Below are 24,158 nucleotides of genomic sequence, written 5' to 3' on the forward strand. Positions count from 1 at the left end.
GATGGGGGGCTTGATCTGTTTATGCACTAAGCACCTGAAAAAGATTTTTTTTGTACAAAGGTGACCATAACTTCAAAAAGCCTAAATACCACTAAAAAGGACTAGCGAATATTCAATGAATAATACATTAAACCTAATAAACAGAAAATCCAGAAGCATTCAATATGGAAAACTGGTTTTAAAAAGTGGAAAGACACCAAGTAAAAACAGACTACTAGCTACAGGTACTTTACCTTTATGAATAAGTTTGTTTCTTTTGCTTCTGATCAGAGATTTACAGGGTATATTATTTACTTAGGGAGGGGACATGCAAGTTACCTGTTCCCAACTTGGTTTTGGCAGGCAGAGAATAGATGGTTTTAGCAAGCAACTGGCTATGAATCCAAAGCAAACAGCTGTGAAGAGGGACGACGTGTTCAAGATGAGAGGTGACATTATTGGGTATGTTTGTTTATGTGGATAGCAGGGACTCACAAAATTAACACTGGGGGTGGAGTTCTTACCGATTCTACTGAGATCTACAGAAAAGTTTATATCCTTTCCTGAGGACACTTCAGATTCACAGCATCTAAATCCTCTTATGACTCCAGTGAAACTCGCTCAGTCGTGTCTGACTCTCTGCAACCCCATGGACTATACATACAGTCCATGGAATTTTCCAGGCCAGAATACTGGAGTGGGTAGCCTTTCCCTTCTCCAGGGGATCTTCCCAACCCAGGGATCAAACCCAGGTCTCCCACATTGCAGGCAGATTCTTTACCAGCTGAGCCACCAGGGAAGCACCTTATGCCTCCAATGCCAAGCCAATTATTGCTATCAAAAACTGGAGACAGTGTTTAACTATACTAATGTATGAAAACAGTCATTTTCTAAGTAAGTCAGACTATGAAGAACATTTCATGTGCTTTGCCTTCTCTGATGAAAAAGCCACAGAACCAAAAGCTTCTATGCCAGTGACTGGGGCCATGATGCAAGGAGATGGCTAGGATGGACCAACTTCTTCCACCACTCTCTCTCCTGCCTCAGCCCATGATATTCTAAGTTGAGACTGTGACAGAGAAGAAAGAGAATAAGCTTCAAACTTATCTAAGAGGAATCTATTCAATTTTTCTGCCTTAACAAAATGCTTGCATAGCTAATGAGATGATGGGCAATCTTCCCATTTACTAAACTTTCTATAATGTGGAAATTACAATAGACAATGTAATTGAGTCTCTCCACATTAAGACTCTTTAATTTCAAAAGATCAAGATCAAAAGAAAAAATCATTAATTAGCATCTGCATTTTGAAAACAAACTATATGACTATACACTGATAAAAACCTTTTCTAATTGGTTAAAAAAACTGATAAGATGAACAATAATGTTAACCACTTTAAATTAGTAACATTCAATTCTAAGGATCAGTGGACAAGCTTCTGAAAGTTCAGAAATAAAAATAATGCTAGACTGTTCCAAACATGGAGAAGCTAAACGTTATTGTCACCTATGCTCTCCAAAGTTTGGCTCTTCAATTATTTATTATGTAGTTGATCTATTCAATAAAATATTAAGAACAACAATTAGAGTTGCTTCCTTATGGTAAAACTAAGTAACAGAAAAGCAATTCTATACCTACAAGAGAATGCTGATAAAATACTGATGCCTGAAAGCAAAGTACAGTGACTTAGACAACGTACATACAAGTCTGTACACACAGGCAGACTTCTGTGCTATTTTCTAGATTGAGTGACACACTAGAAGAAGTTCTAGTGGTTTATTTTCTCAAAATAGATGAGAGTTATGTACAAATTATTTATAGAGACATTAATTTCCTCAAAAGAAAAACCACCTATAGGTATAATAAAGTAGTTTTAGTAAGATTCCAAAGTGTCTTCTTGCCCTGAAATTCACATCTGAAATAGACTAACACATAGGCTAGATGCTTCAAACATTTTTAGAATAGGGCAAGGTATAAATAAAATTTAAATTATCTATAACAGGTTTTGAAATTCTGTACTTTCAACAAAATATTGAATTTTAATGTAAGTCCTTCCTGATAAAATATATAAATAAACTTTATTTATGGCATGCTTATATCAATAAGGTTGCTACTAAACACAGAAAGGCAAGCAAGAGTAATCATACGTGTTTGCTTTATTATAACCTTAATTTTCTGAATATTAAACCTATCTCCCCAAAGAAATAATCACAAATTGGCATATTTTTCCTATTTTTTAAGTCAAAATAAAAACAGCTCATCTGTGACACGTATACACTTTCAAATCCTGTGTGTTTTTAAGTGAATTATTTCTACACACCTCTCTGACCACCATGCAGTGTCAGAAGACATGCAATTCAAAGCTTACACCACCGGAGGGCACTCTGAAAATCTTTAAACAAGTTTTAGAATGGAATTTTTACCTACTAGGAAGGAGACCTAGTCCTAGACCTTGAAATTCATGGACTCAGTAGTGGCTTAAAAAACATGTTTCAGAAAACATGTGTTTCATCATAAAAAATAAGATGATGACAAATATGCATATTCAGTCCACAGCTTATCTCTAAGTCTCATGTTCTTGCAATGAAAGTTTAGGTTCTAGATCAGAATAAACAAATAATTTCAAATAAGAACACTAAAAAATTACTAACTACTAACCAGTCTCATAAGATTATCCTTCTTGAGTAAATGTTCATCATCAACAAACAGAAGTTCACATTTTTGTAGAAAACAAAACAAATTCAAGAATCACTTCAAATATTAATACATATATATATGATTTAAAAGTTGGTCAGAAAAGACTTGGTTTAATATATACACAGCACTTCAGTTCAAGGAAACAGGTAACCCGTGGACACCCTACCTGTTTCCTGTGAATTCAACACTTCTAAGGCATGCATCATGGCACTTGCGAAGACATTGGCATCTTCTTTGCTGCCAAAGTTGAGACCATACACCTGTCTAGCATCCCGCCATTGGTGGAAGGTCTGTGTAGCTTGATTGTACTTCAATCCTTTAGGAATGGCACAATTTATCACAACCTAAAAGACAGTAATTCTTTATAAAGTTAAGCTAATAATTGGCAAAATCAGCAAAGTCAACATCCTGACTGGACATGCTCATTGAAACCTGCTCCTGACCAACCTCGGCAAAAAAGAAAAAAAAGGTTAAAACCAATATTTGGAGTAAAATCAGTCTGCAGAAGTTAACAGCCTGATAGATGTTAGGCTGTCTGATAGTTACAAGTCTCTGGCCTTAAAAGACTAAATCAGCAAAACAAAAGAAAATCTATATCCCTCATTAAATATTTGAAAATGTTTACTGAAATTTTATAAATTCAGAAAGCATATAAAACATAATCATGTATCTTAGTGATTGCTCCTAGGTAGCCAAACCCTGATCAAAAAATAGGACATTAACATCAGAAACCCCCTCCCAAAGGCATCAGCCACACTTCTAACATCAACAAATAGTTTTGTAGGTTTTGAGGTTTTATGTATAAGGAGTTACACAATATATACTGTAATTTGCTCTCCTTGTCTCAAAATTATTTATGAGACGCATCTATTCATTGTATGTAATTGTGGTTTACTGCACACATTTCTGTGGGGCATATACCTAGAAGTGGAATTGTCACAAGCCATACATATGCTCAATTTCAGCAGAAAACTCCACGTAGCTTTCCAAATTGGTCCCATCAACGTTCACTTCCACAGCAGTATACAATGGCTTGCACAACCACACATACAGTGCATCGCTATAATTGGTATCGTCAGGCTCAAGTTCAGCGATTCTGCTGGGTATAAATACTACATCATTGAGGTTCTAGGTAGCATTTCCCTGATTACTATTGAGATGCAGCACTTTTTTGTATTTTAAAGGCTATCTGGAGATCTTCTATGAATACATGCTTAAATTAAATCCCTTGCTCATTTTTTAACTGAGTTGCTCATCTTTTTTTTAATTGATCTATTAAGAGTCCTTTATATATTCTGGATGATCCCACTGTTGGTTGTATGTTACAAATATCTACTCCCATTCTGTGACTTGCCTTTTCACTCTCTTAATGGTGTCTTTTGATGAACAGAAGTTCTTAACTTTTATTCAGTCCAAATACACAATCTTTTCCTTTATACAGTCAATGCTTTTTGAAATCCATTTAACAAATGCTTCTCATGTGTGATAAAAGTGATAAAAATATTAGTCCATGTTAATTTATAGAAGCTTTACTGTATTAACTTTCATATTTACATCTCCAATTCAACTGGAATTGATGTATGCCTACGATATGAAACAAGGTTCAGCTTTCTTTTTTGTTCCAATATGGCTGTCCAACTGATCTGGCAGGACCTACTGGCCTGCTGCAGGTTTACCTTTTTCATAAACCAAGTGTCTAAATGGCTCTATTTTGTTCTACTGCTCAGTATGCCGATCTTTGAGCCGACATCACAGTGACTTAATCATCATAACTTTACAGGAGGTCTGGATAGCCACTAGTGTGTCCTCCTACTTCACAGCTGCTCAATATTGCTTTGGCTGTTCTCAGTCCTTTGTGTGCAGCTACAACTTTATACTTATTGTCAATTTCATATTATTTATCCAATTTACCAGTCTCTGTTTTTAACGGTAGTGTTTAACCCATTTACACTTACTGCAAGTTTTACATAAATCTGGGCCTAAATCTATCATACCTTCCTTTAGAGTGCTTTACTACTGTCCTATTAGGTTGCCAGTTACACAGTGTTTTCACTGTTGTTTCAGTGGTTGCCCCAGAGACTGAAACAGACGTCTTAAACTTATCAAAGACACACAAGAACCAATACCTTTGTCTTCACCTCAACAATCCACAGACTTACAATACTTTATCTCCCCTTTCCCAATGCCCATCCTAAGAATTCTACACTATTTTTATCATGTATTTTTAATTCCATTAAATCCCATAAAACATTATTAGTAGTCTTATACAGTTGATGGTCATTTAAGATTTACCCAATATTTACCCTTCTTTTTGTTGTTTTTTATTCCTCTGTCCTCTCCAAGCTTCTGCTGGGACCATTTTTGATCTTGATGAGCACCCTTTAGAATTTCATTCAAAGTAGATCTCCTGATAATGAATTCTCTATTTTGGTTTCTCAAGAATTCTTGAGAAACAATTCTCAATTCTTAATATCTTTATTTCACCTTCATTATTGAAGACTATTAATATGGGATTTAAGTGGTCATTTATTTTCTTTTATCCTTTGCCTTCTAACTTTTATTGTTTCTACTGAGAAGTCAGCTGACAGTTTATTATTGCTTTTTAAAGGTGTATTTTTCTCATGGATCAAACTAAAGAACTTCAACTTGAATTTAGTATACAGTGATTTTAATATGGTATGTTTATATGTGGTTTTCTTTGTACTTATCCATTTATGGTTTACAGCATTTCTAAGGTGATATCCTTTCACCATTTCTGAACATTTGTGTTCACTATTTTGTCTTCGATTACTGCTCCTCCACATTCCCTCCTCTCTTCTGAGATGCCAATAAGGTAAGGGTATACCTTACACCATTTTTACTGTATTTCCTATGTCCCTTAAGCACTTTTTCATATGTCCATAATTTTCTCTCTCCAAACATCACAGCTTCAGAATGAATATTTCCTTCTGATCTATATTCCAGTTTACTAATTTTTTTCAGTAGCTTCTAATTTGTTATAAACTCACCACTGAGTTACTAATACCAGCTATTTTATTTTTCAATTCCAACATTTCCATTTAGCTCTTTTTCTACTGAAATTCTCAATTTAGTCTTTTATCTCCTTGAATACATTAAGCATAGTTATTTTAAAGTCAGTTTCTGATAATCCCATTAACTGGATTCCCAGTAGGTTACTGTTACTGTTCCTCTTACCGTTCCTCTTGTCTCCTCGTATGCTATTTATTTTCACTGAATGCCAGACACTGGCTATGGATAACTCTATGGAAATTTTGAGGCCTAAAATGATGCTATATTTTCCCAGGGAAGATTTACATTTGTTTCTGGCAAGCAGCTAGGGAAACTAACAATTTCAAATTACCTCAATCCAAAAGTGATTAAAATGATTAGAGGCTGGGTATCAGTTCTTCTAAAGGCTAGTCTACTTAGAGACAAACTTCTTCCCCAGGGTATGGGGCTTCTGGGTCCCAAATCACAACCTGGGTGATTACCAAGACAACGTCCCCTCATTAGCAGATCTGACTTATAATTTTTGTTCTACTAGTCCCAAGAGTCTGCCAAAAGTTCTGTTCAGCTACTCAGGCTCCTCTTTCAAAACTAATATGTGCTTCTGGGTAAAAACAAGTTCCAAGCTAGGCTCACTTCTCTGATTCCTTCTTCTTTTAAGTCATGGACCCATAATTCTTCACTGTCATGTAAGCTCTCCAAATAGACTTTTTTCTTTTGAACATTCATCCAATTATTTTGGTTCACAGAGAGAGGCTTTATCTAAATTACCTCATCCACCAATATCCAAACATGACATTATTTTTAAAATATGACAACCACTTAAAGATAAGTGAAATAAGCTAGATTTACAGGAAAAAAATATTGTATGATTCCAATTATTTGAAGTACCTAGAATAAAAAAATTTGCAAAAACAATATAGAATGGAGGTTGACAGGGATTATGGTGGAGGGAAATGGAAAATTACTGTTTAAAGGGTTCATAGTTTCAGTCTGGATGAAAAAGTCCAGAGATTAATAGTAGTGGTGGTTGCAGCACGGCAGTGTGAATGTATTAAATGTCCCTGAATGAAATTAAAAAATACTCACCCCTTGGAAGGAAAGTTATGACCAACCTAGACAGCATATTAAAAAGCAGAGACATTACTTTGTCAACAAAGGTCCATCTAGTCAAGGCTATGGTTTTTCCAGTGGTCGTGTATGGATGTGAGAGTTGGACTATAAAGAAAGCTAAGTGCCGAAGAATTGATGCTTTTGAACTGCGGTGTTAGAGAAGACTCTTGAGAGTCCCTTGGACTGCAAGGAGATCCAACCAGTCCATCCTAAAGGAGATCGATCCTGGGTGTTCACTGGAAGGACTGATGTTGAAGCTGAAACTCCAATACTTTGGCCACGTGATGCAAAGAGCTGACTCATCTGAAAAGACCCTGATGCTGGGAGGGATTGGGGGCAGGAGAAGAAGGGGACGACAGAGGATGAGATGGGTGGATGGCATCACCGACACAATGGACATGGGTTTGGGTGGACTCCAGGAGCTGGTGATGGACAGGGAGGCCTGCCATGCTGCAGTTCATGGGGTCGCCAAGAGTCAGACACGACTGAGCAACTGAACTGAACTGAACTGAACCATACACTTAAAATTTATTAAAATGGTAAATTTTATGTTATTTTTACTACAACTTAAAAAATATGGTCACGTCTTACCATTTAATTTCTACACATATTGAGAGTGGGAGAGGGTTACAAATCCTTAGCTCCTAGAAACCCAAAGCTACTAGAATTTAATACCACAAGAAAACTATGAACCAAATTTTAAGGCAATCTATATCCTGCTTGACAAATAGGTTATCAGGGAAGACAAAAAAGATAGTTACGTTTACTTTTTCAACTCTTCATTGACAATTAGAAAAAGTTGAGGAAAATATTACTAGAATTAAAATTATACTACCAAAAAAAAAAAAATTATACTACCTAAATCATTAGCTTGGTTTTTTCAATATAGAAATTTTAAACTGTGAAATTTTAATAATTTATAGAATACTTTACAGAAATTTTAATAATTTTAAACAAATTATTTCATTCAATTCTATCTTTCAAGGATAGACAATGCTATATAATCTTAAAAAGCTTTAAAAGTAAAGAGGGACACATACACCTTCATTTAACAATAACTGTTCACTAAGGATGCTATTGGGTATGAACTTCTTCAAAATTCTAATACAGCAGACCCACGGAGCTTGAATCTAGATTAGTGATTTACACCCTGCATACACCCATCCATTTTTAGCCTGATCATAACAGATTAAACTGTGCAATAAACATCCATGCTTCTTTCTGAAATGGCTCATCAGCTTATCTTGTCTATGTAGTCATCACAACCTTTTCCCCCATCTTCTCAACAAACTGATCATTCTTTTATGCCCTAGCTACACAATGATTTATTTATCATAACTGAAACAACTAACTGTGCTTTCCTTACATGTGTAACATCCCCATTCTTTACTGCATTGTTCTTCAACGTCAGGAATTTATTACCTATATAAAACCTAAGCACAGCCCCTAGAACACAGTAAGTACTAAAGTATTAAGGAAAAAATTGCAACTTTTTATATATATGTATATGATTTGTACATATTCAATTTTATAAACTGTGGTTAATGTTTTAACGGCTCTTAGACATTATTTAATAAATTATGATAATATGTTCCCACTTAAAACAGACTGATAACCATTAAGCAATGAAAAAAGGTACTCTGGAATGAAACCAATTATTTATGAGATTTATTCTTAGGTATTTTATCACTGCTGTTACTTTAAGTAGTATCTGTATAAAGTTATATTTTCAAATTGTTTATTGCTAGTTATACAAAAATGCTACTGATTTTTATATAGTCATCTTATATCCAAAGACCTTGCTGAACAATTTTATTAGTTCTAATATTTTATCTGCAGATATTGGGATTTTTGTTACATAGACAATTGTATTATCAGTGAATAAGGTCAAGCTCTGTTTCTTCCTTTTCAATCCTTATAGTTTCTGTTTCTTTATCTTTATATTACTAGACTACCATCTCTGCAATAGAAAATGAAAATGACTAAAGCTGAAACCTCAAACTTATTCCTGAGTTTAATGGAAATCCTTTCAACACTGAACTGTCTTATAGATGTCAGCTGTATGTTTACATTATTCATCCTTATCAGCTTAAGAAAACTCATTTTTATGCCAAAGTGCAGAGCATTGTTTTGTACGGATTTTATCAGTGTTGTTCTTCTAGGTTTTCTCCTACCAAATTAATAGGCTACTTATGTTAAACTACCTTTACATTACTGAGATAAAGAGGAAGAAATCCTCTTTGGTTAAGAGGTGATCTCCCCCCCCACTCCTCCACTATACATTGTTACATTTGGCCTGCTAATATCTTATTGAGGACTTTCATCTCTTTAACAATGTTAATAATTGAAATGTGTTTATAATTTTCCTCTCTGAAATGGTTCTGTGTCTTAGATATCAAAATTATACTAGCCTCATAAAATACTCCTCTTTTAAGATTTCTTTTTTGACACGGATCATTTTACAGTCTTTATTAAATTTGTTACAATATTGCTTCTGTTTTATGTTTTGGTTTTTCGACCACAAGGCATATGGTATCTTGACTCCTGGACCAAGGATTGAACCTGCAGCCCCTGCAGGAAGGCGGAGTCTTAACCACTGACTGTCAAGGAAATCCCAAAGCACTCTTTTCTAGAACAGTTTACATAAAACAGGTAATAGTTTAAAGATTTTTAATTTCATTTATAAATGCTCTGGACGCTGTCCTTTTTAAAAAATATTTGGGGTAGATTATTAACTACTGCTATATTTTATGACTGATAAAACAAAATATAGTCTATTATGTTTCTACACTTTTTGCCAGTTATGATAAATTGCATTTTTCTACAGAATGGCCCACTTATTGGTGTAAAGTTGTTCATAATATTATCTTATTATTTATTTCCTTACTGTAACTACAGTGATATCTCTTTCCAACCCTAATGCTGTTTTATTTGTAACTTTTGGGGGGTTTGATTCTGTCAATTTATTCAGGGAAGCAGTTTCTTGTGTTATTAATTTCTATTTATTATTTATTTTCTTTTATTTTTAGTATTTCCTTCTGCTTTCTTTGGGTTTGCTTATTATATGCCATTAAGATTTGTCCATCTACCTAGAGGGTATTATGCTAAATGAAGTAAGTCAGACGAAGACAGACAAATACGCTGTGGTTTCACCTGTATGTGATATGTGAAAGAAAACAAATGAACAAACATAACAAAACAGATTCACACATACAGAGAACAGGCAGGCAGGGGGAGGGACTGTCTATCTAAGGACAGCTTAGACATCCCACAGGTTTCTAGGTGTCATACCTTGTCACTTAGATCCAGGGTTTTGTTGGGTTTTTTTTTGACTTTTGAACATTTTCTAATCTTCATAATGATTTCATCTTAGTGTCACAAATTATGTAGAAGTGTTTTTAAATTTCTAACATTTTAAGAAACACTCCATTTGTCAAAAACTGGAAGCCATAGGATAGCTACCTTCTCTTTTGCAAAAAATGTCAGTATTTCATCTTTACACAGATTTCTTTCTAATCATTTGTTTTCAACTGAGGTGTAACTGATATATAACATATTCATTTCAAGTGTACAAAATAATGATTTGATCCCATTATTTTTAAATACCCATCTTCTTTTTCAACAACATTTAGATATATTTAGGTTTGTTCATCAGGATATCAAATGACCAATTCACTGAATTTACCAAAAATTTATTTTACAGCTACTGGTTTGTAATGTGTTTAAAATGTTCAGTAACTTCTATAAAGTCCTAGTTGTCCAGTTCCCATTTTTACTTTGCAGCAGCATCTTAGGGAGTATTCAGTCAGTCTCTGGCCCAACTCACTCCTGAGACAGTCTGCTGGAGGAAAAGACAAAGAGCACAGAGAGGCAGAGAGGGTTTTTGGTACAGAGACTGGGGGAACCAGAGAAAGGCTGAGCAACAGGTGCACAGAGCAAAAGGAGAGAGGGGAGGAAGAAGAAGGAAGAATAGGGTGGAGGTGGAGGCACAGGGGAGAGAAGGGAGCCTGAGAGTGCAGAGAGCAGCAGGCTAGGACAGTCAGTACTAATAGGTAAACTTGCTGCATTCAGTGAACTGCTCTTTCTGCCAACTGATTCAGGTCTTGGAAAGTTCCTCTCCTGGGGAGCAATATATTTGTTTTTGCCAGGTGCCGTAGGAGTTTCACTGGCCCGCAACCAGGATTGGTTAATTTCTCGGCTGCAGATGTGTAAATGAAGCTGGAGGCTTCCATTTTTCAGAGGAGCTCCTAAACTAGCTCAAACTCCTCTGCCTACCTGTGCTGGTTAGGAAGATTGTTCTTAGTCTTCTTTTTATGGTATGCAGCCCCTTGAAAAGGTTCAGCTTTAGGCAGTTTTGAAACTTTGATACCAGTTTCGAGGCCCAGCATCTCAAAGGGCATAACCTGTACCATACAAATATTACCAGTTCATAATTTCCATCCCCAAATACAAGGCTGTCACAGCATCTCATCACACACTACACCAGCCTGTCTCCCAGTGGAAATTCAGAGAACTATCTTTCTCTAATAAGAACTCAGCTGGAAATCTGTTACATTTTCCCCCCCGCCTATGTTTAACACTGGCTGATTTTACCATCTTACCAGTGTCAAAAGTATTTCGTAAATCTGTTCTTTATAAAAGTCCTCACTATTATTAGTATATACTTAATGCTAGTAAAATCCCATCTCCATTTTGCACTGTCTACTGGCTCCTGATCTGGAAAGACCCCAGAAATCAAGTAATCAGATAATCCAGTCACCTTTCTAAGAAATCCAGAGCAGGGAATTAGCAAAAGCTTAGTTGTCATGCCAGACATGAACTACAAAAGCCTAACTATTCCAGCAACCTTAATACAATTTTTCTATCATATATGAATTTAACAATACTTTATGAAACTACTTAAATTTTGAACTCCTTCCTATAGTCCAATACCCCATGCCTTTGGTGGGAAATGAATTCCTTAAGCACAATCTGCTACTTAAGTGAAATTTCACATTTTAGTTTGTCTTAAATTTACTTTAGATTCCCAAACCTAGCTAGTTTGAAGGCCAGAGGATTTAGTGAATATCATAATTTAAAAACTCAGATTTATATTCCTGAACAATTAGTTCTAAATTGTTATCTAAATTCAAGCTTTATAAAGATGGAGAGGGTGGAATGGCAAAACTATACCCAGTTTTTCCCACAGAGACTCTTTTGGCTACAAAATATGACTTTATTTTACTGAATATAGCGAGTCCTTTTGTAGTACTAGGTAACTTTAAGAATTAACAAATCCTTACCTGATGGTCCTGAATCTTCCTGCCCACCACTCTGAATGTGTTGTTGCCTGTATGGTGATATATGTGAACTCTGCTGAACCCAGTTGAACCACCGGCTGGCACCCACTTTTTATTGGCATCATCGTAAACCATCACGGCAGCTCTTGCCTGACAGATACTCTGTTCACTGGGAAATGGAAAAAAAAAGAGCAAACTTTTAAGATACTTAAATATGCTGTTTCCCATAAGTCCATATAAAATAGTTATCTAACAAGGCGGTTGGTCAGCAATCAGTGCTTTACTTGCTGCTAGAAATGATGACAGTGAATAAGGCAGAGGCCTGCCTGCTCTTATGAGTAGACTCTAATGGGGAAGACAGACCAAAAAATGAAGTGTAATGAGGAAGCAGAAGGAGGAGATCAGGATCCACAAAGGAGACTGTATATTATATAAACAATACAAAAAACATTTTCTTCTATCAATAAATCTAACATATCCATTAAACTGAATAGAACTATAAGTATAAATTAATCATTTCACTGTGTGTGTATATATACATTTATACTGTTGGTGAACTGTTTGTGATTACCCATCTTTGGAAAAATTACTTTTATCATCGGGCTTGCTTCAAGGTCTGTATAACGAATTCTGCTAGGCTCCCTCTGTCCCGTGAGATATGGGGGAGCACTAATGATCCTTGGGTGGCACTGTGACTGAGCCCCTGACTCCACTCAGATAAGGTAACATCCTATGTCTCAAATTTCTTTACTTGTTTCTAAGCATTCTTTTGGATTTTCAATTCTAACCTTCACAAATAAATATTAAGGAAAATAAGACCAACTTCATGATAGAATGTTTAAACCTCAGCTTCCTCTCAATTATTTTGTTACCAAGTGAGAGTGAGATTTTGTTGCTGTTGTTGTAGAGATGATCTTCGTTACATATTAAGCAATAATTTCATATTTCAACTATTCCAAAATACTACTGGGCAAAAAAGACTAGTTGGAATTTTACTTTATACCATATTTTACTTCTTAAAAATCAAATACAAAAATTGAACAGAAGAAAACAGGTATGTTAACTCCATGATGACTATTAACCTAATTAAAATGACTCAATCTTCACAATTTTCATAGATTTATCTGACGCTTAAGTAATTGTTAATGGAGATGCCAAGTAGCTTACCCAACCCTATCTTCAAAGAAAGCATTGCTCATTCCACAAATTTCAGCCGCAAAGTAAATCATGTGGGTTCTTCCCCAATATCCTGGGAAACAAAAAGTCACTTTCATCCCTCCCTTCTGGCCCATCTCTCAACAGTATCTGCTTGTGCTCTGCTAGACTTCTGTGATTTGATGACAGAAGGATCACAGGAAACCTAAAGAGGTCACAGCACTGAGCAATAAAACCGCTCACAACGGTAGTGTTAAAACCGTTCATAATTTTCCATTAATGAAATCTCACCAAAACTAACTGGTAATAATATCTGTGCAGTACAAACACTGAAATAAACCCAGTGGTACCATCTAAATTTTTATGCTGTACTGAATTTTTTTTTTTGTTTTGGTAAAATAGTTCTGGGAGTAAAAATGAGACAATGACTAAAGCTTGAATTATTTTTAAAAGCTTGATTAAAGAGTCTTTGTCAGCACAGCAGTTGAAATCTCTTCATCACTCACAATAAAAATACTTGTTAAGTGACAAAATTTACATAACCCTTTAGAAAGAAACAAGCTAAGGCAAACTGCCTTTTATGGCATACAATCCAAGAAATAAATTTACTAACAGTGAACAACAATTCAATAAACCCGTCTGTAAATTAATATAGAACAGTATTTTCCAGTTTTCACAAAACAGTATTTTTGGACACACAATTGCCATGCCTCAAAAAAAAAAAAAAAAGTAAGAAAGATATATCAGAAATGTAAAACCAGGAAAGTTAAATATAATGTCCTAACTTTCTCCTCCACTTTTTTCTTCCCCGTTGCTCTACAATGGGATGCTGGAGACATTCCAAATATTGAAGCTCATCAGTCAGTCAGTCAGTCAGTTCAGTCACTCAGTCATGTCTGAGTCTTTGTGACCCCATGGACTGCAGCACGCCAGGCCTCCCTGTCCATCACCAACTCCTGGAGCTTGCTCAAACTCACATCCATCAAGTCGGTGATGCCATCCAACCATCTCATCCTGTCGTCCCCTTCTCCTCCCACATTCAATCTTTCCCAGCATCAGATTCTTTTCAAATCAGTCAGTTCTTCCCATCAGGTGGCCAAAGTATTGGAGTTTCAGCTTCAGCATCAGTGCTTTCAATGAATATTCAGGACTGATTTCCTTTAGGGTGGACTGGTTGGATCTCCTTGCAGTCCAAGGGATTCTCAAGAGTCTTCTCCAACATCACAGTTCAAAAGCATCAATTCTTCAGCACTCAGCTTTCTTTATAATCCAACTCTCACATCCATACATGACTACTGGAAAAACCATAGCTTTACCTAGATGGACCTTTGTTGGCAAAGTAATGTCTCTGCTTTTTAATATGCTGTCTAGATTGCTCATTGCTTTTCTTCCAAGGAAAAAATGTCTTTTGATTTCATGGCTGCAGGCACCATCTGCAGTCATTTTGGTGCCCAAGAAAATCAAGTCTCTCACTGTTTCCATTGTTTCCCCATCTATTTGCCATGAAGTGATGGGACTGGATGCCATGATCTTACTTTTCTAAATGCTGAGTTTTAAGCCAACTTCTTCATTCTCCTCTTTCACTTTCATCAAAAGGCTCTTTAGTTCTTCTTCACTTTCTGCCATAAGGGTGGTGGTGTAATCATACCCTCATAGTTAATTGAATAGCTATTCATCTCTAAATGAACATATCAAAGTAGCCAAGAAAAGACCAAAAATGCAAACACTAGTTGATGTTTTATAATGAAGATGAAAAGACATCTTCAAAATGAGATTAAGGATACAAATCTGACACTCAACAAAACAAGAAGCACATAAAGAAATCAAGATTAAATGGAACAAGATAAGACATGGTAAGAGCTGAGATGTTATTGGAGATATTAGAGCCATTCAGGTTATGTATCAAGCTGTAAAGACACAAGTTAGCCCCAGACAGCCCTGGAGTTCTAGCAGGCATCCAGTCCTCAGAGAAGCCACATCATGCAAGGCCCAGCCAGAAAAGAGAATGGCACTGTCCAGTGGGGCCTTACTGACCAAGTCAAATCTTTCCATTCCTTCCACACACCTCACTAGAGACACACATCCTACGGTATAATAAAAAAATACTTGGTCTTTGTCTGGTTCCTGGAACAGAACTCCTAAACCCCTTGGCATCTCCCAAGCAGTATCTTTGTAAGCTAATAAGATGACTAACTCTAGGCTTCTGATGGGGGCTGTGCACCAGAAGTAGCAAGCCATGATCAGAGGGTAGAAATTTTCAGTCCTGGTCCTTCCCCACCTCTGAGGAGGGGAAAAGTGCCAAAGATTGGTCTCACTCACCATCACGCCTCCATGATGAAATCTCCATAAAACACCCAAAGCAGCTCACATGGAGGTGCTGGTTGGATGGCATGCCTGGAGAGAGCATGGAAGAAGCCCTCTTATACCTTGCCCTATGCGCCTCTTTCATCAGGCCGAGTTGTATCCTTTATGATAAATCAGGAATGGTAAGTAAAACACTTTCTGAGCTCTGGGAGTCATTCTAACAAATAACTGGGCCTGAAGGGGAGTCGTGGGAACCCCTGAATTTGTAGGCCGTGGGCATAAGTAGGGGGGTAACCCAAGTATCTGACTAGCAGTGCCCACTAAAAACTGTTACCTGCCATCTGGTTCTACAAGAATGAAGCCACTAGCCACTGCAGTCGCTGACCTTCAATACACCCTGAAAGGAGTTTGGGGCGGAGATCAGGAATGAGGCACTCTGTGCTCTGGGAAAAACTGGCAGAACAGGCCTTCAGATGTGCCCGATTTCTTGCACCTTCTCGTATCTAGAAAAGCACTAAAATCATTAACGGAGACATCTGCTCCTCGTGACTAGCAGCAACCTTCTCGTGACTAGCAGCAAGCCTCTGAGAAAACCTGTGCTTGATCGATCCTCCTTCACCAAAATCTCATATATACTGACCTCCCCCTTATCTCTTCAGAACAGTTCCTCAGAGCTTTCTGAGAGGCTGTTTTCTGGGCTACAGTTCTCATTTGGCCCAGTAAAACTTAACTCACTACTGTCACACTGCATTTTTTTTCCCCCAGTCAACAGCAGTTAGGTCTAAAGTGGGGCAGTCTTGTGGGAATGAGCCCTTAACCTACAAATTTCAGAGAGTCAGTGTTTGTATTCAGCTGAATTGCTGGACACCCAGCTTGTATCAAAAAATAAGAAAACTCATTGTTGACCTGAGAAGAAAACCACCCAATATATCAACTCCAATTACAGGTGTGCACAAATAAGCTAGTGGTACCCAATTTTGGATTTCACAGACTCATAAACTTCAAAAACCAACTATATGAATCAATACAGAATAGGTCAACAATATTTTGACCTACTTGACAGGCAGGACATTTCAGAAGAGGGGAGGGAACCACCATAACTTACTAAAATGAAGATAGTTTGGAACTTAAAAATCTCAAAATAAATACAATGTAATATACTGTAAGTATAATAACTAGCTTTCTATACAATTTTCTACATTGTCCACTTTTTTTTTTTTTCATTTCTCCCCAGCCCAGTGAAATACTGATATTATAAGCCTGCTTTACAAGTATGACTATATGACTGGCCCACTTAGAGGTTCTTCTGGTAGGAATTTCCCACTTTAGCTAGGAGAATTTTTAGATGAGAAAATCAATGAGAGAATTTCTGAAATTATAAAACTTTGCAAATTCAGTATGTGCAGTTTTTCAGGGAAAAGTAATTTGGAAGGAAAAGATTTAAGAATCACAGCTACTGAAGAGTCAAAAAGGCAGGAAAAAAAATTAAAGAAAATGAAGGCCTAAACAAGCACAGCAAAAAAGACAAAAATTTTATAATCTTTACACTTATTATTCTACAAGCCTCAAAATGAACACCTAGTCAAAGTCTTCAACACTCTGAATCAGTAAAGGAAGGATACAAAAGATTAAATTAATTACAGCTGTACTTCTGTGACGATCAGGCACTAAAATTAGTTATCAATAAAAATTTCATTTTATGACCAAATGCAATTGGCATATGTAATTGGTTATACTTCATCTTCCTGATGTTAATTTTGGCTTTTTAAAAAAAATTGATATATGGCCATAGGAGGCTAGAAACAGCTTGCTTTTTTCTAAAGTATAAAAACCATGACACTACAATCAAATTTTGTGGCTTTGTCAAAATTTGTTTCTGAATGTACTCAAATTTCCTGAACAGATATATATGATGATAGAAAAAGGTTGGCCTGATTCTATTTTTATAGGTACCCATGAATGAAATGGTTCCTGGTATTTAAGCAGACTAAGGATCCCTTGGCTCTTGTATATGCTATTTATTGAAGTTACAATAAATACAGCCAACTCTTTGAAAATAGTGACTTACTTTCAAAGTAATCATTACCTGTCAAAGCATGAATCTGCAGTGCCTAGGCACATAGAGCCACTATTTATTTAAATTCTTATTCAGTACATAATTTCATTTAACAAAAGTCTACTCAAGACCTGGACCAAATACCATTCCTTCTGTTAAGTCTTTCTGGAGCCTTCAAAGTCAGATTCAACTGTTACCTCCTCTGAGTTCCCATAGTATTCATTCATTTTTCCATAAGGAGGACTCTCTGAAGAGGTAATATTTGAGATGGGATTTTACCCAAGTGCACTGGAAAGCCAGTAGAGGGCTTTAAGCAGAACATGACTTATAGTTTTAAAAGATGATTCCAGTTTCTATAAAGAGAAGAGATTCGGGAAGGTGGCATGGAAGTCAAGAACACAAGCATGAAGACTAGTGTGAGAAGTGTATTTATGATGAGATTTGGTCTAGATTAAAGGAGAGGGAAGGGTGTGGGATATATATGTCAGAAGCACAGGAGATAAAATTTGCCAACAGGAAAGATGAGAGAGCTGACTCATTGGAAAAGACCCTCATGCTGGGAAAGATCGAAGGCAGGAGGAGAAGGGGACAACAGAGGATGAGATGGTTGGATGGCATCACCAACTCAACGGACATGAGTTTGAGCAGGCTCCAGGAGTTGGTGATGGACAGGGAAGCCTGGGGTGCTGCGGTCCATGGGGTCAAGAACAGTTGGACATGACTGAGTGACTGAACTGAACTGAACTGAAGATGAAAGAGAAGGGAAAGGAAGAAGACAAAGACAAGAGAACAATTATGTCACCTAGCATTTTACTGATATTTCCAAAGTAATGACATGCTACAAAGGATGTAGCATAGAAGTCATGACCCCAATTTATTTTTACATACATATAAAAATGTCATCATCTTTGAAAAAGGAGAATGTCATTCAAATGACAGAGCCTAATTTGCAGTAAATTATCAAGGTCTGTATCATAACCTCTATTATGCTACCAACCACTTAGAGAATCTATCCTAAGAGAATTGGCATCTTGTCTGTTATGATACTGAGTCATTCTGTGAATCAAGATGTCAGTTATTCAGAAGATAAAACATTAAGAAAGAAACTACACAAAAAAGTTGGAAATTTTTAAAGACAGTATTTCCATCTTATTCTCTGATGTCAATTTTTTTACTCAAGCTTGCAATTTTATAACATTTCAAGCATTAAAGAGGGTTAAACACAATGTTAAGATCTCAATTCAAGTCCACGATTATTTTTCATATCTACATTCCATGGCCTCCTAGAGTTTCAGAAGACTATGTACTGAAATCAGGAATAAAAAACATGTATTTTCTTCAAATAGGAAAGTAAACAATAAAGAGCATGCCCTGTATTGTGTTAAGCACGAGAGGAGTCACACACAGAAGACTTTTCCTCAGTTCACCACTCTGGACTCTAGCTGTCTTGCAAACCTAGAGGTCACGCCAGAACTGTCCCTGCTCTTGACCTTGCCAGGTGCTCTGTCACTGAGGCCTGTCAGTTCTACTTCCTGAATTCAGTAGTTCCCTTTGCTCACAGTGCTCACAAGTTTTAATCTGGGCCCTCCCTAGCTTCTCATCTGGATTATTTCAGATATCTCCTAACTGGTATCCTTGACTGCAATTTTACTCCTTCCTCCCAATGCTTCCAGCGGGAAAATTTTTCTAAATCAGATCTCAAGACATCACTCTTCTGCTTGCTGCTGCTGCTGCTAAGTCGCTTCAGTCATGTCCAACTCTGTGTGACCCCAGAGACGGCAGCCCACCAGGCTCCCTGTCCCTGGGATTCTTTCATGCATTTCTCCAATGCATGAAAGTGAAAAGTGAAAGAAAGTGAAGTCATTCAGTCGAGTCTGACTCTTAGCGACCCCATGGACTGCAGCCCACCAGGCTCCTCCACCCATGGGATTTTCCAGGCAAGAGTACTGAAGTGGGTTGCCATTGCCTTCTCCGACTCTTTTGCTTAAGACACTCCAAAGACTCATTTCAGGATAAACTGTGGCTTCAGGGGTCTGGTGTGATCTGGCTTCTTTCTCAACATTTATACTTTCTTTCAAACACTGACAGCATGATACATGTGTCAGTGTATAATGTAAATGTTCTAGCATCCTGCTGCACACAGTGTTCACTACAGCAGTAACAATTACACCATACCTGTCCACATGTCCACGCCTTTGCACACGCCCTGCACCTAAACTACCTGCTACATAACATTTTCTCCTCCCAAACACCTCCTCCCTAATACTGACTGTTCTCCAAGATTTAGACACAAGTTATACACAAGTATCATATACTCCTGAAAGTTTTTCCTCTCCTGCTCAATACAGGGCCTCCCTTTCTGTGCTCTCACAATACACATGCTTATCATCTCTACAACATTATATTAAACCCCTGAAGGGTTGGCATTATATCTTTTTATCTCTCCAAAGTAAGATTTGTTGAAGTAATGAGTTAGAAAGTAGTGAGCAATATTAATTGTATAAGGTAAACATCTATAAGCTTTGAGTAAAAGCCCCAAAACATGCCAGTGAAAGCTCTTTTCTGACTTCGAGTACCTAAATGGACAATCTCAGACCCTCTCCTTTCCATCTGTAATACATACCATAAGCACTCAAGACCCTGAGCTCTGAGCCAGTAGACTACTCTAATCCCCCTGCACTCTTCTGCTCCCAGCAGTTAGGCTGTGTACTTAGCAAGAGTCAGCTGTGTTTGTGACCAAATGTACTCATACCAATTATACTGTAATTATGCAATTTAAATACTCTATAAATGGATACCATGTGAATATATAGAAATTCTATGAAAATTAAGTTTCTATCAAGATGAGTCACTAAAAAATTGTGATATATACATAAAAGACAAGGCAGAATGCTATATTCAGAACACTCTGCATATATCTTAAGTTCTCTCTCCACTTCAAAGAAACTGAAGCTGAAATTTTGAAGATAAAACAGAGGCATGCTTTAGCGAAGAAAAATAATGTAGACTTCTCATCACCTAACACTAAAAGTTTTACAAAAACAAAGGTCACCGGTGGCCCTGATCCCTACAGGTCCTCAGGAACAGTCAGCCAGGCACTGCTACACCTCTCAGATAGGCTAAGGTCTGTGGCCCCAGCCCCTTTCCCCGTAAGAATAAGGGTGTAGAGTCTCAGGGGGGAATGAGACAGGCTGGGACCTGGGATCCTTCTCTGCAGTGCTGCAATGCTTGCACCTGGACAAACCTCTCCTCTAGCAACAAAATACAAGGGAACTATATGGGACTAAAAATAACTGCATGCATATGCAGTCGGCACAAATTCTGGACAAAAGATACAAAGAGACCAAAAAACCCAACTGCCTCTTTTGAAGAGCCTGGAGCAAAAGCAGGGTACTGAGAATGCCCCCGCACGCAACACTACCAGAGTGGGCAGAACACTGGGCCGCCCCTCCAGCCTGAACCCCACACACCCCTACCCTCAAGCCATCTAAGGAACAAGCTCACCCCCAACTCAACAAGCGAGTGAGCAGGCAAGGGAGCTTATTTGTCCTCACTCCCCTACTATAATAGGGCCCCAGTAAAGCCTTGCTTGGAAAACAAAACAAAGGTCACAGAATTAACACATACATTATAAAGGAGATTAAACGTTCAAGGGCACATGTCATTTTTAAGGATACCAAACTTGAGGTCAATTAACCAATCAGTACAGATCACAATACAAGGGCTTCTTACGATAGGGTACATTTATGAAATACTAACTAGCTTTTCTCCTTTCATATTCCATTCATAAATAAAACACCTGCTAAGAATGGAGGGATGCTACTTGCTAATAACAATTAGGTGCTGCTGTCATGGCTCACCAACTGAGGGGTAAGGGAAGAACACTGTGAATACCACTGACAAATAGCAGATACAAACAATGGCAGCAAACATTTTCTACAAGGCAAGAAAACCATCTGTGAGGCGGCAGTTCCAAAGACACAGAAAGGCAACATTTCCAGTAAAGGCCACACAGCTGTAAACCATTCATCTTTCTAAGAGATACTAAAAGGTTTTTGTAAAAAGTGAAAATATCAATGTCACTACTTAATTCTTTCTTTCCATAACAGCTATATTCATGTACCAAGTACAAATGCAATCTAACGAATAAGAGATCCACAGTCACCACAGAAAATAACCTATGTATCTAAAGCAAAATATACTGCTTTAGAAAACATTTCAGCCAATCTGTTGGGTTATCCCACAGGATGACAAAAACCTCTTAAAGGAGAAATTAATCGTTAAACAATATACAGAAGAAGCATCTAAAAGGAGGCACCTGCATGTTCAGAAGTAAGAGTGATCTTTTAAAAAAAAATCTTTATGGTACTATTTGACTTTAATTATGAATACCGCTGACTCAAGCATAGAATGTGCAGAACTCTGTAAATGTGACTTGGCCAACAAAAAGGACCTGCCTCTGCCCACAATATACCTGGAGAGAGGGGAATAATAGAACGAAAACGTGACAATTTCGGTATTCTTAGAACCACAAGAGAGAGGAGAAATCTAGGATGGAATTTATCAGTTTGCAAAGAGGAAAGAAAATGAAATCACACTGCTGCTGCTGCCAAGTCGCTTCAGTCGTGTCTGACTCTGTGCGACCCCAGAGACGGCAGCCCACCAGGCTCCCCCGTCCCTGGGATTCTCCAGGCAAGAACACTGGAGTGGGTTGCCATTTCCTTCTCCAGTGCATGAAAGTGTAAAGTGAAAGTGAAGTCGCTCAGTCGTGTCCAACACTGGGTAGGAAGTAAAAAGAGAATTAAGAAACTAATAAAATCTTGGCTGGAAAACTGCCTCTGCATGCAACTGGTGGCAGGGTACTAGAGGAACCTTGGTCTACTGCTGAGAAGCCCAGGTAAATCAGGCCCCTCCTGCCTATCCTGTGATACAGAAGACTAGGCAACAAAAAAAAGGCAAACATTATTTTTAAAAAATCATGTACAGCTGTTTCAGGAGACTGCAGTCTACAAGAATCCACAGGTAAATATTTTTGGAATTTGTTTCAAAGTAATGCTTAACTGCAACACAAAAACCATAACAAAAATCAATGAGGGAAAATGTGTTAATTTTTTTACTATCTACAGTCTTCAGTATGGATGGACATACCCCCAGTTATAGTCAAAAAGAATCCAAATCTCCTTATATTAATAAAGACCTAAAACCCAGAGACAAGTGACTGTAACTAATTACTGAGTCAATGTGATGATAATACTGTTACTACTAATAATAACAAATACTAATATGAACATAATACTTAAGAAGGGCCACACACTGTTCAGCGTGCTTTGTCTATATTATTTCACTTATTTATTCAACAACTTTATTTGGGAGATACTTGTTAATATTCCCAGTCTACAGATGGGGAACAGAGACAGAGAAGTGTGGTGTGCTTAGTCTCTCAGTCGTGTCCAGCTTTTTGCAACCCCATGGACTGTAGCCCGCCAGGCTCCTCTGTCCATGGGGCTTCTCCAGGCAAGAATACTGGAGTGAGTTGCCATGCTTTCATCCAAGGGATCTTCCCAACCCAGGAATTGAACCCAGGTCTCTCGCACTGCAGGAGGATTCTTTATGGGTTCTTTACCATCTGAGCCACCAGGGAAGCCCAAATTAATTTAAAGAACTTATTGTAGGAAGCAACAGAAATGGAACTCAAAGCAGCCAGTCTGCTTCAGAGTTTGGACTTATGACCACTCAAATAAGAGAGCTAAAGTCTACCTAACTACCGATTATATTAGCTCAACAAAATTAACTCCTCAGAAGTTATTATTTCTGCATTATCTTCATGTTATATTTAATTTGAAGCTAAGGGGAGGGAATTTATATATTTGCTGAAATTGATGTTCCTGTAGAAATAAACAAGGATTCTTTTGAAGATTTCACGAGAGAAAACTATACCTTATACTATTACAAAAACATATCTGGGGGGCTTCCCATGTGGCTCGGTGGTAAAGAATCTGCCTGCCAGGGTTTGATCCCTGGGTCGGGAAGATCCTCTGGAGAATGGAATGGTAACCCACTCCAGTATCCTGCCAGGAGAATCCCATGGATAGAGGAACCTAGTGGGCTACAGTCCATGGGGTTACGAAGAGTCAGACACGACTCAGGAAACTGAGCACACACACATGACAATGCTTGGTTTGGAAAAGCCCTAAACAACCATCTCTGGGTTTTCTTTAAAAAAGCAAAACATATCTAAGGCTATCACAGAGCTTCCCTTGTCACTCAGTCGGTAAAGCATCTGCCTGCAATGCAGGAGACCCGAATTTGATTCCTGAGTTGGGTAGATCCCCTGGAGAAGGAAATGGCAACCCACTCCAGTATTCTTGCCTGGAGAATCCCATGGACAGAGGAGCCTGGCGAGCTGCAGTCCATGGGGTCACAGAGTTTTTAAAAGATAGCAGTACAAAACACATGCGTAAAATAAATCTTTCAGGGAAACTTCCCTTCAAATTGAACCTCAATGTTCTTCTAAGAATTCATGAAGACAAAAATCCGTGGGGAGCATTGTAGGCATCAAATTAGACAC

At 37.6% G+C, this 24,158-nt stretch overlaps 1 protein-coding gene across 3 annotated transcripts in view; it reads right to left on the minus strand.

Moving 5' to 3' along the window:
• The window catches only part of ENAH (enabled homolog (Drosophila)), a 164,560-nt gene that overhangs the window by 72,292 nt on the left and 68,110 nt on the right, over nt 1-24,158 (minus strand). For all 3 annotated transcript variants that reach the window (XM_010852856.1, XM_010852855.1, XM_010852854.1), the window contains exons 2-3: nt 12,079-12,244; nt 2,844-3,021 (exon numbers count right to left, since the gene is read on the minus strand). In XM_010852856.1, coding sequence (XP_010851158.1) covers nt 2,844-3,021; nt 12,079-12,244 — 344 coding nt within the window. The remainder of the gene's footprint in view (nt 1-2,843; nt 3,022-12,078; nt 12,245-24,158) is intronic.

Source organism: Bison bison, unplaced genomic scaffold (genome assembly GCF_000754665.1).
Source record: "Bison bison bison isolate TAMUID 2011002044 unplaced genomic scaffold, Bison_UMD1.0 scf7180017864317, whole genome shotgun sequence".
In the NCBI taxonomy this organism is placed as follows: Eukaryota; Metazoa; Chordata; class Mammalia; order Artiodactyla; family Bovidae; genus Bison; species Bison bison.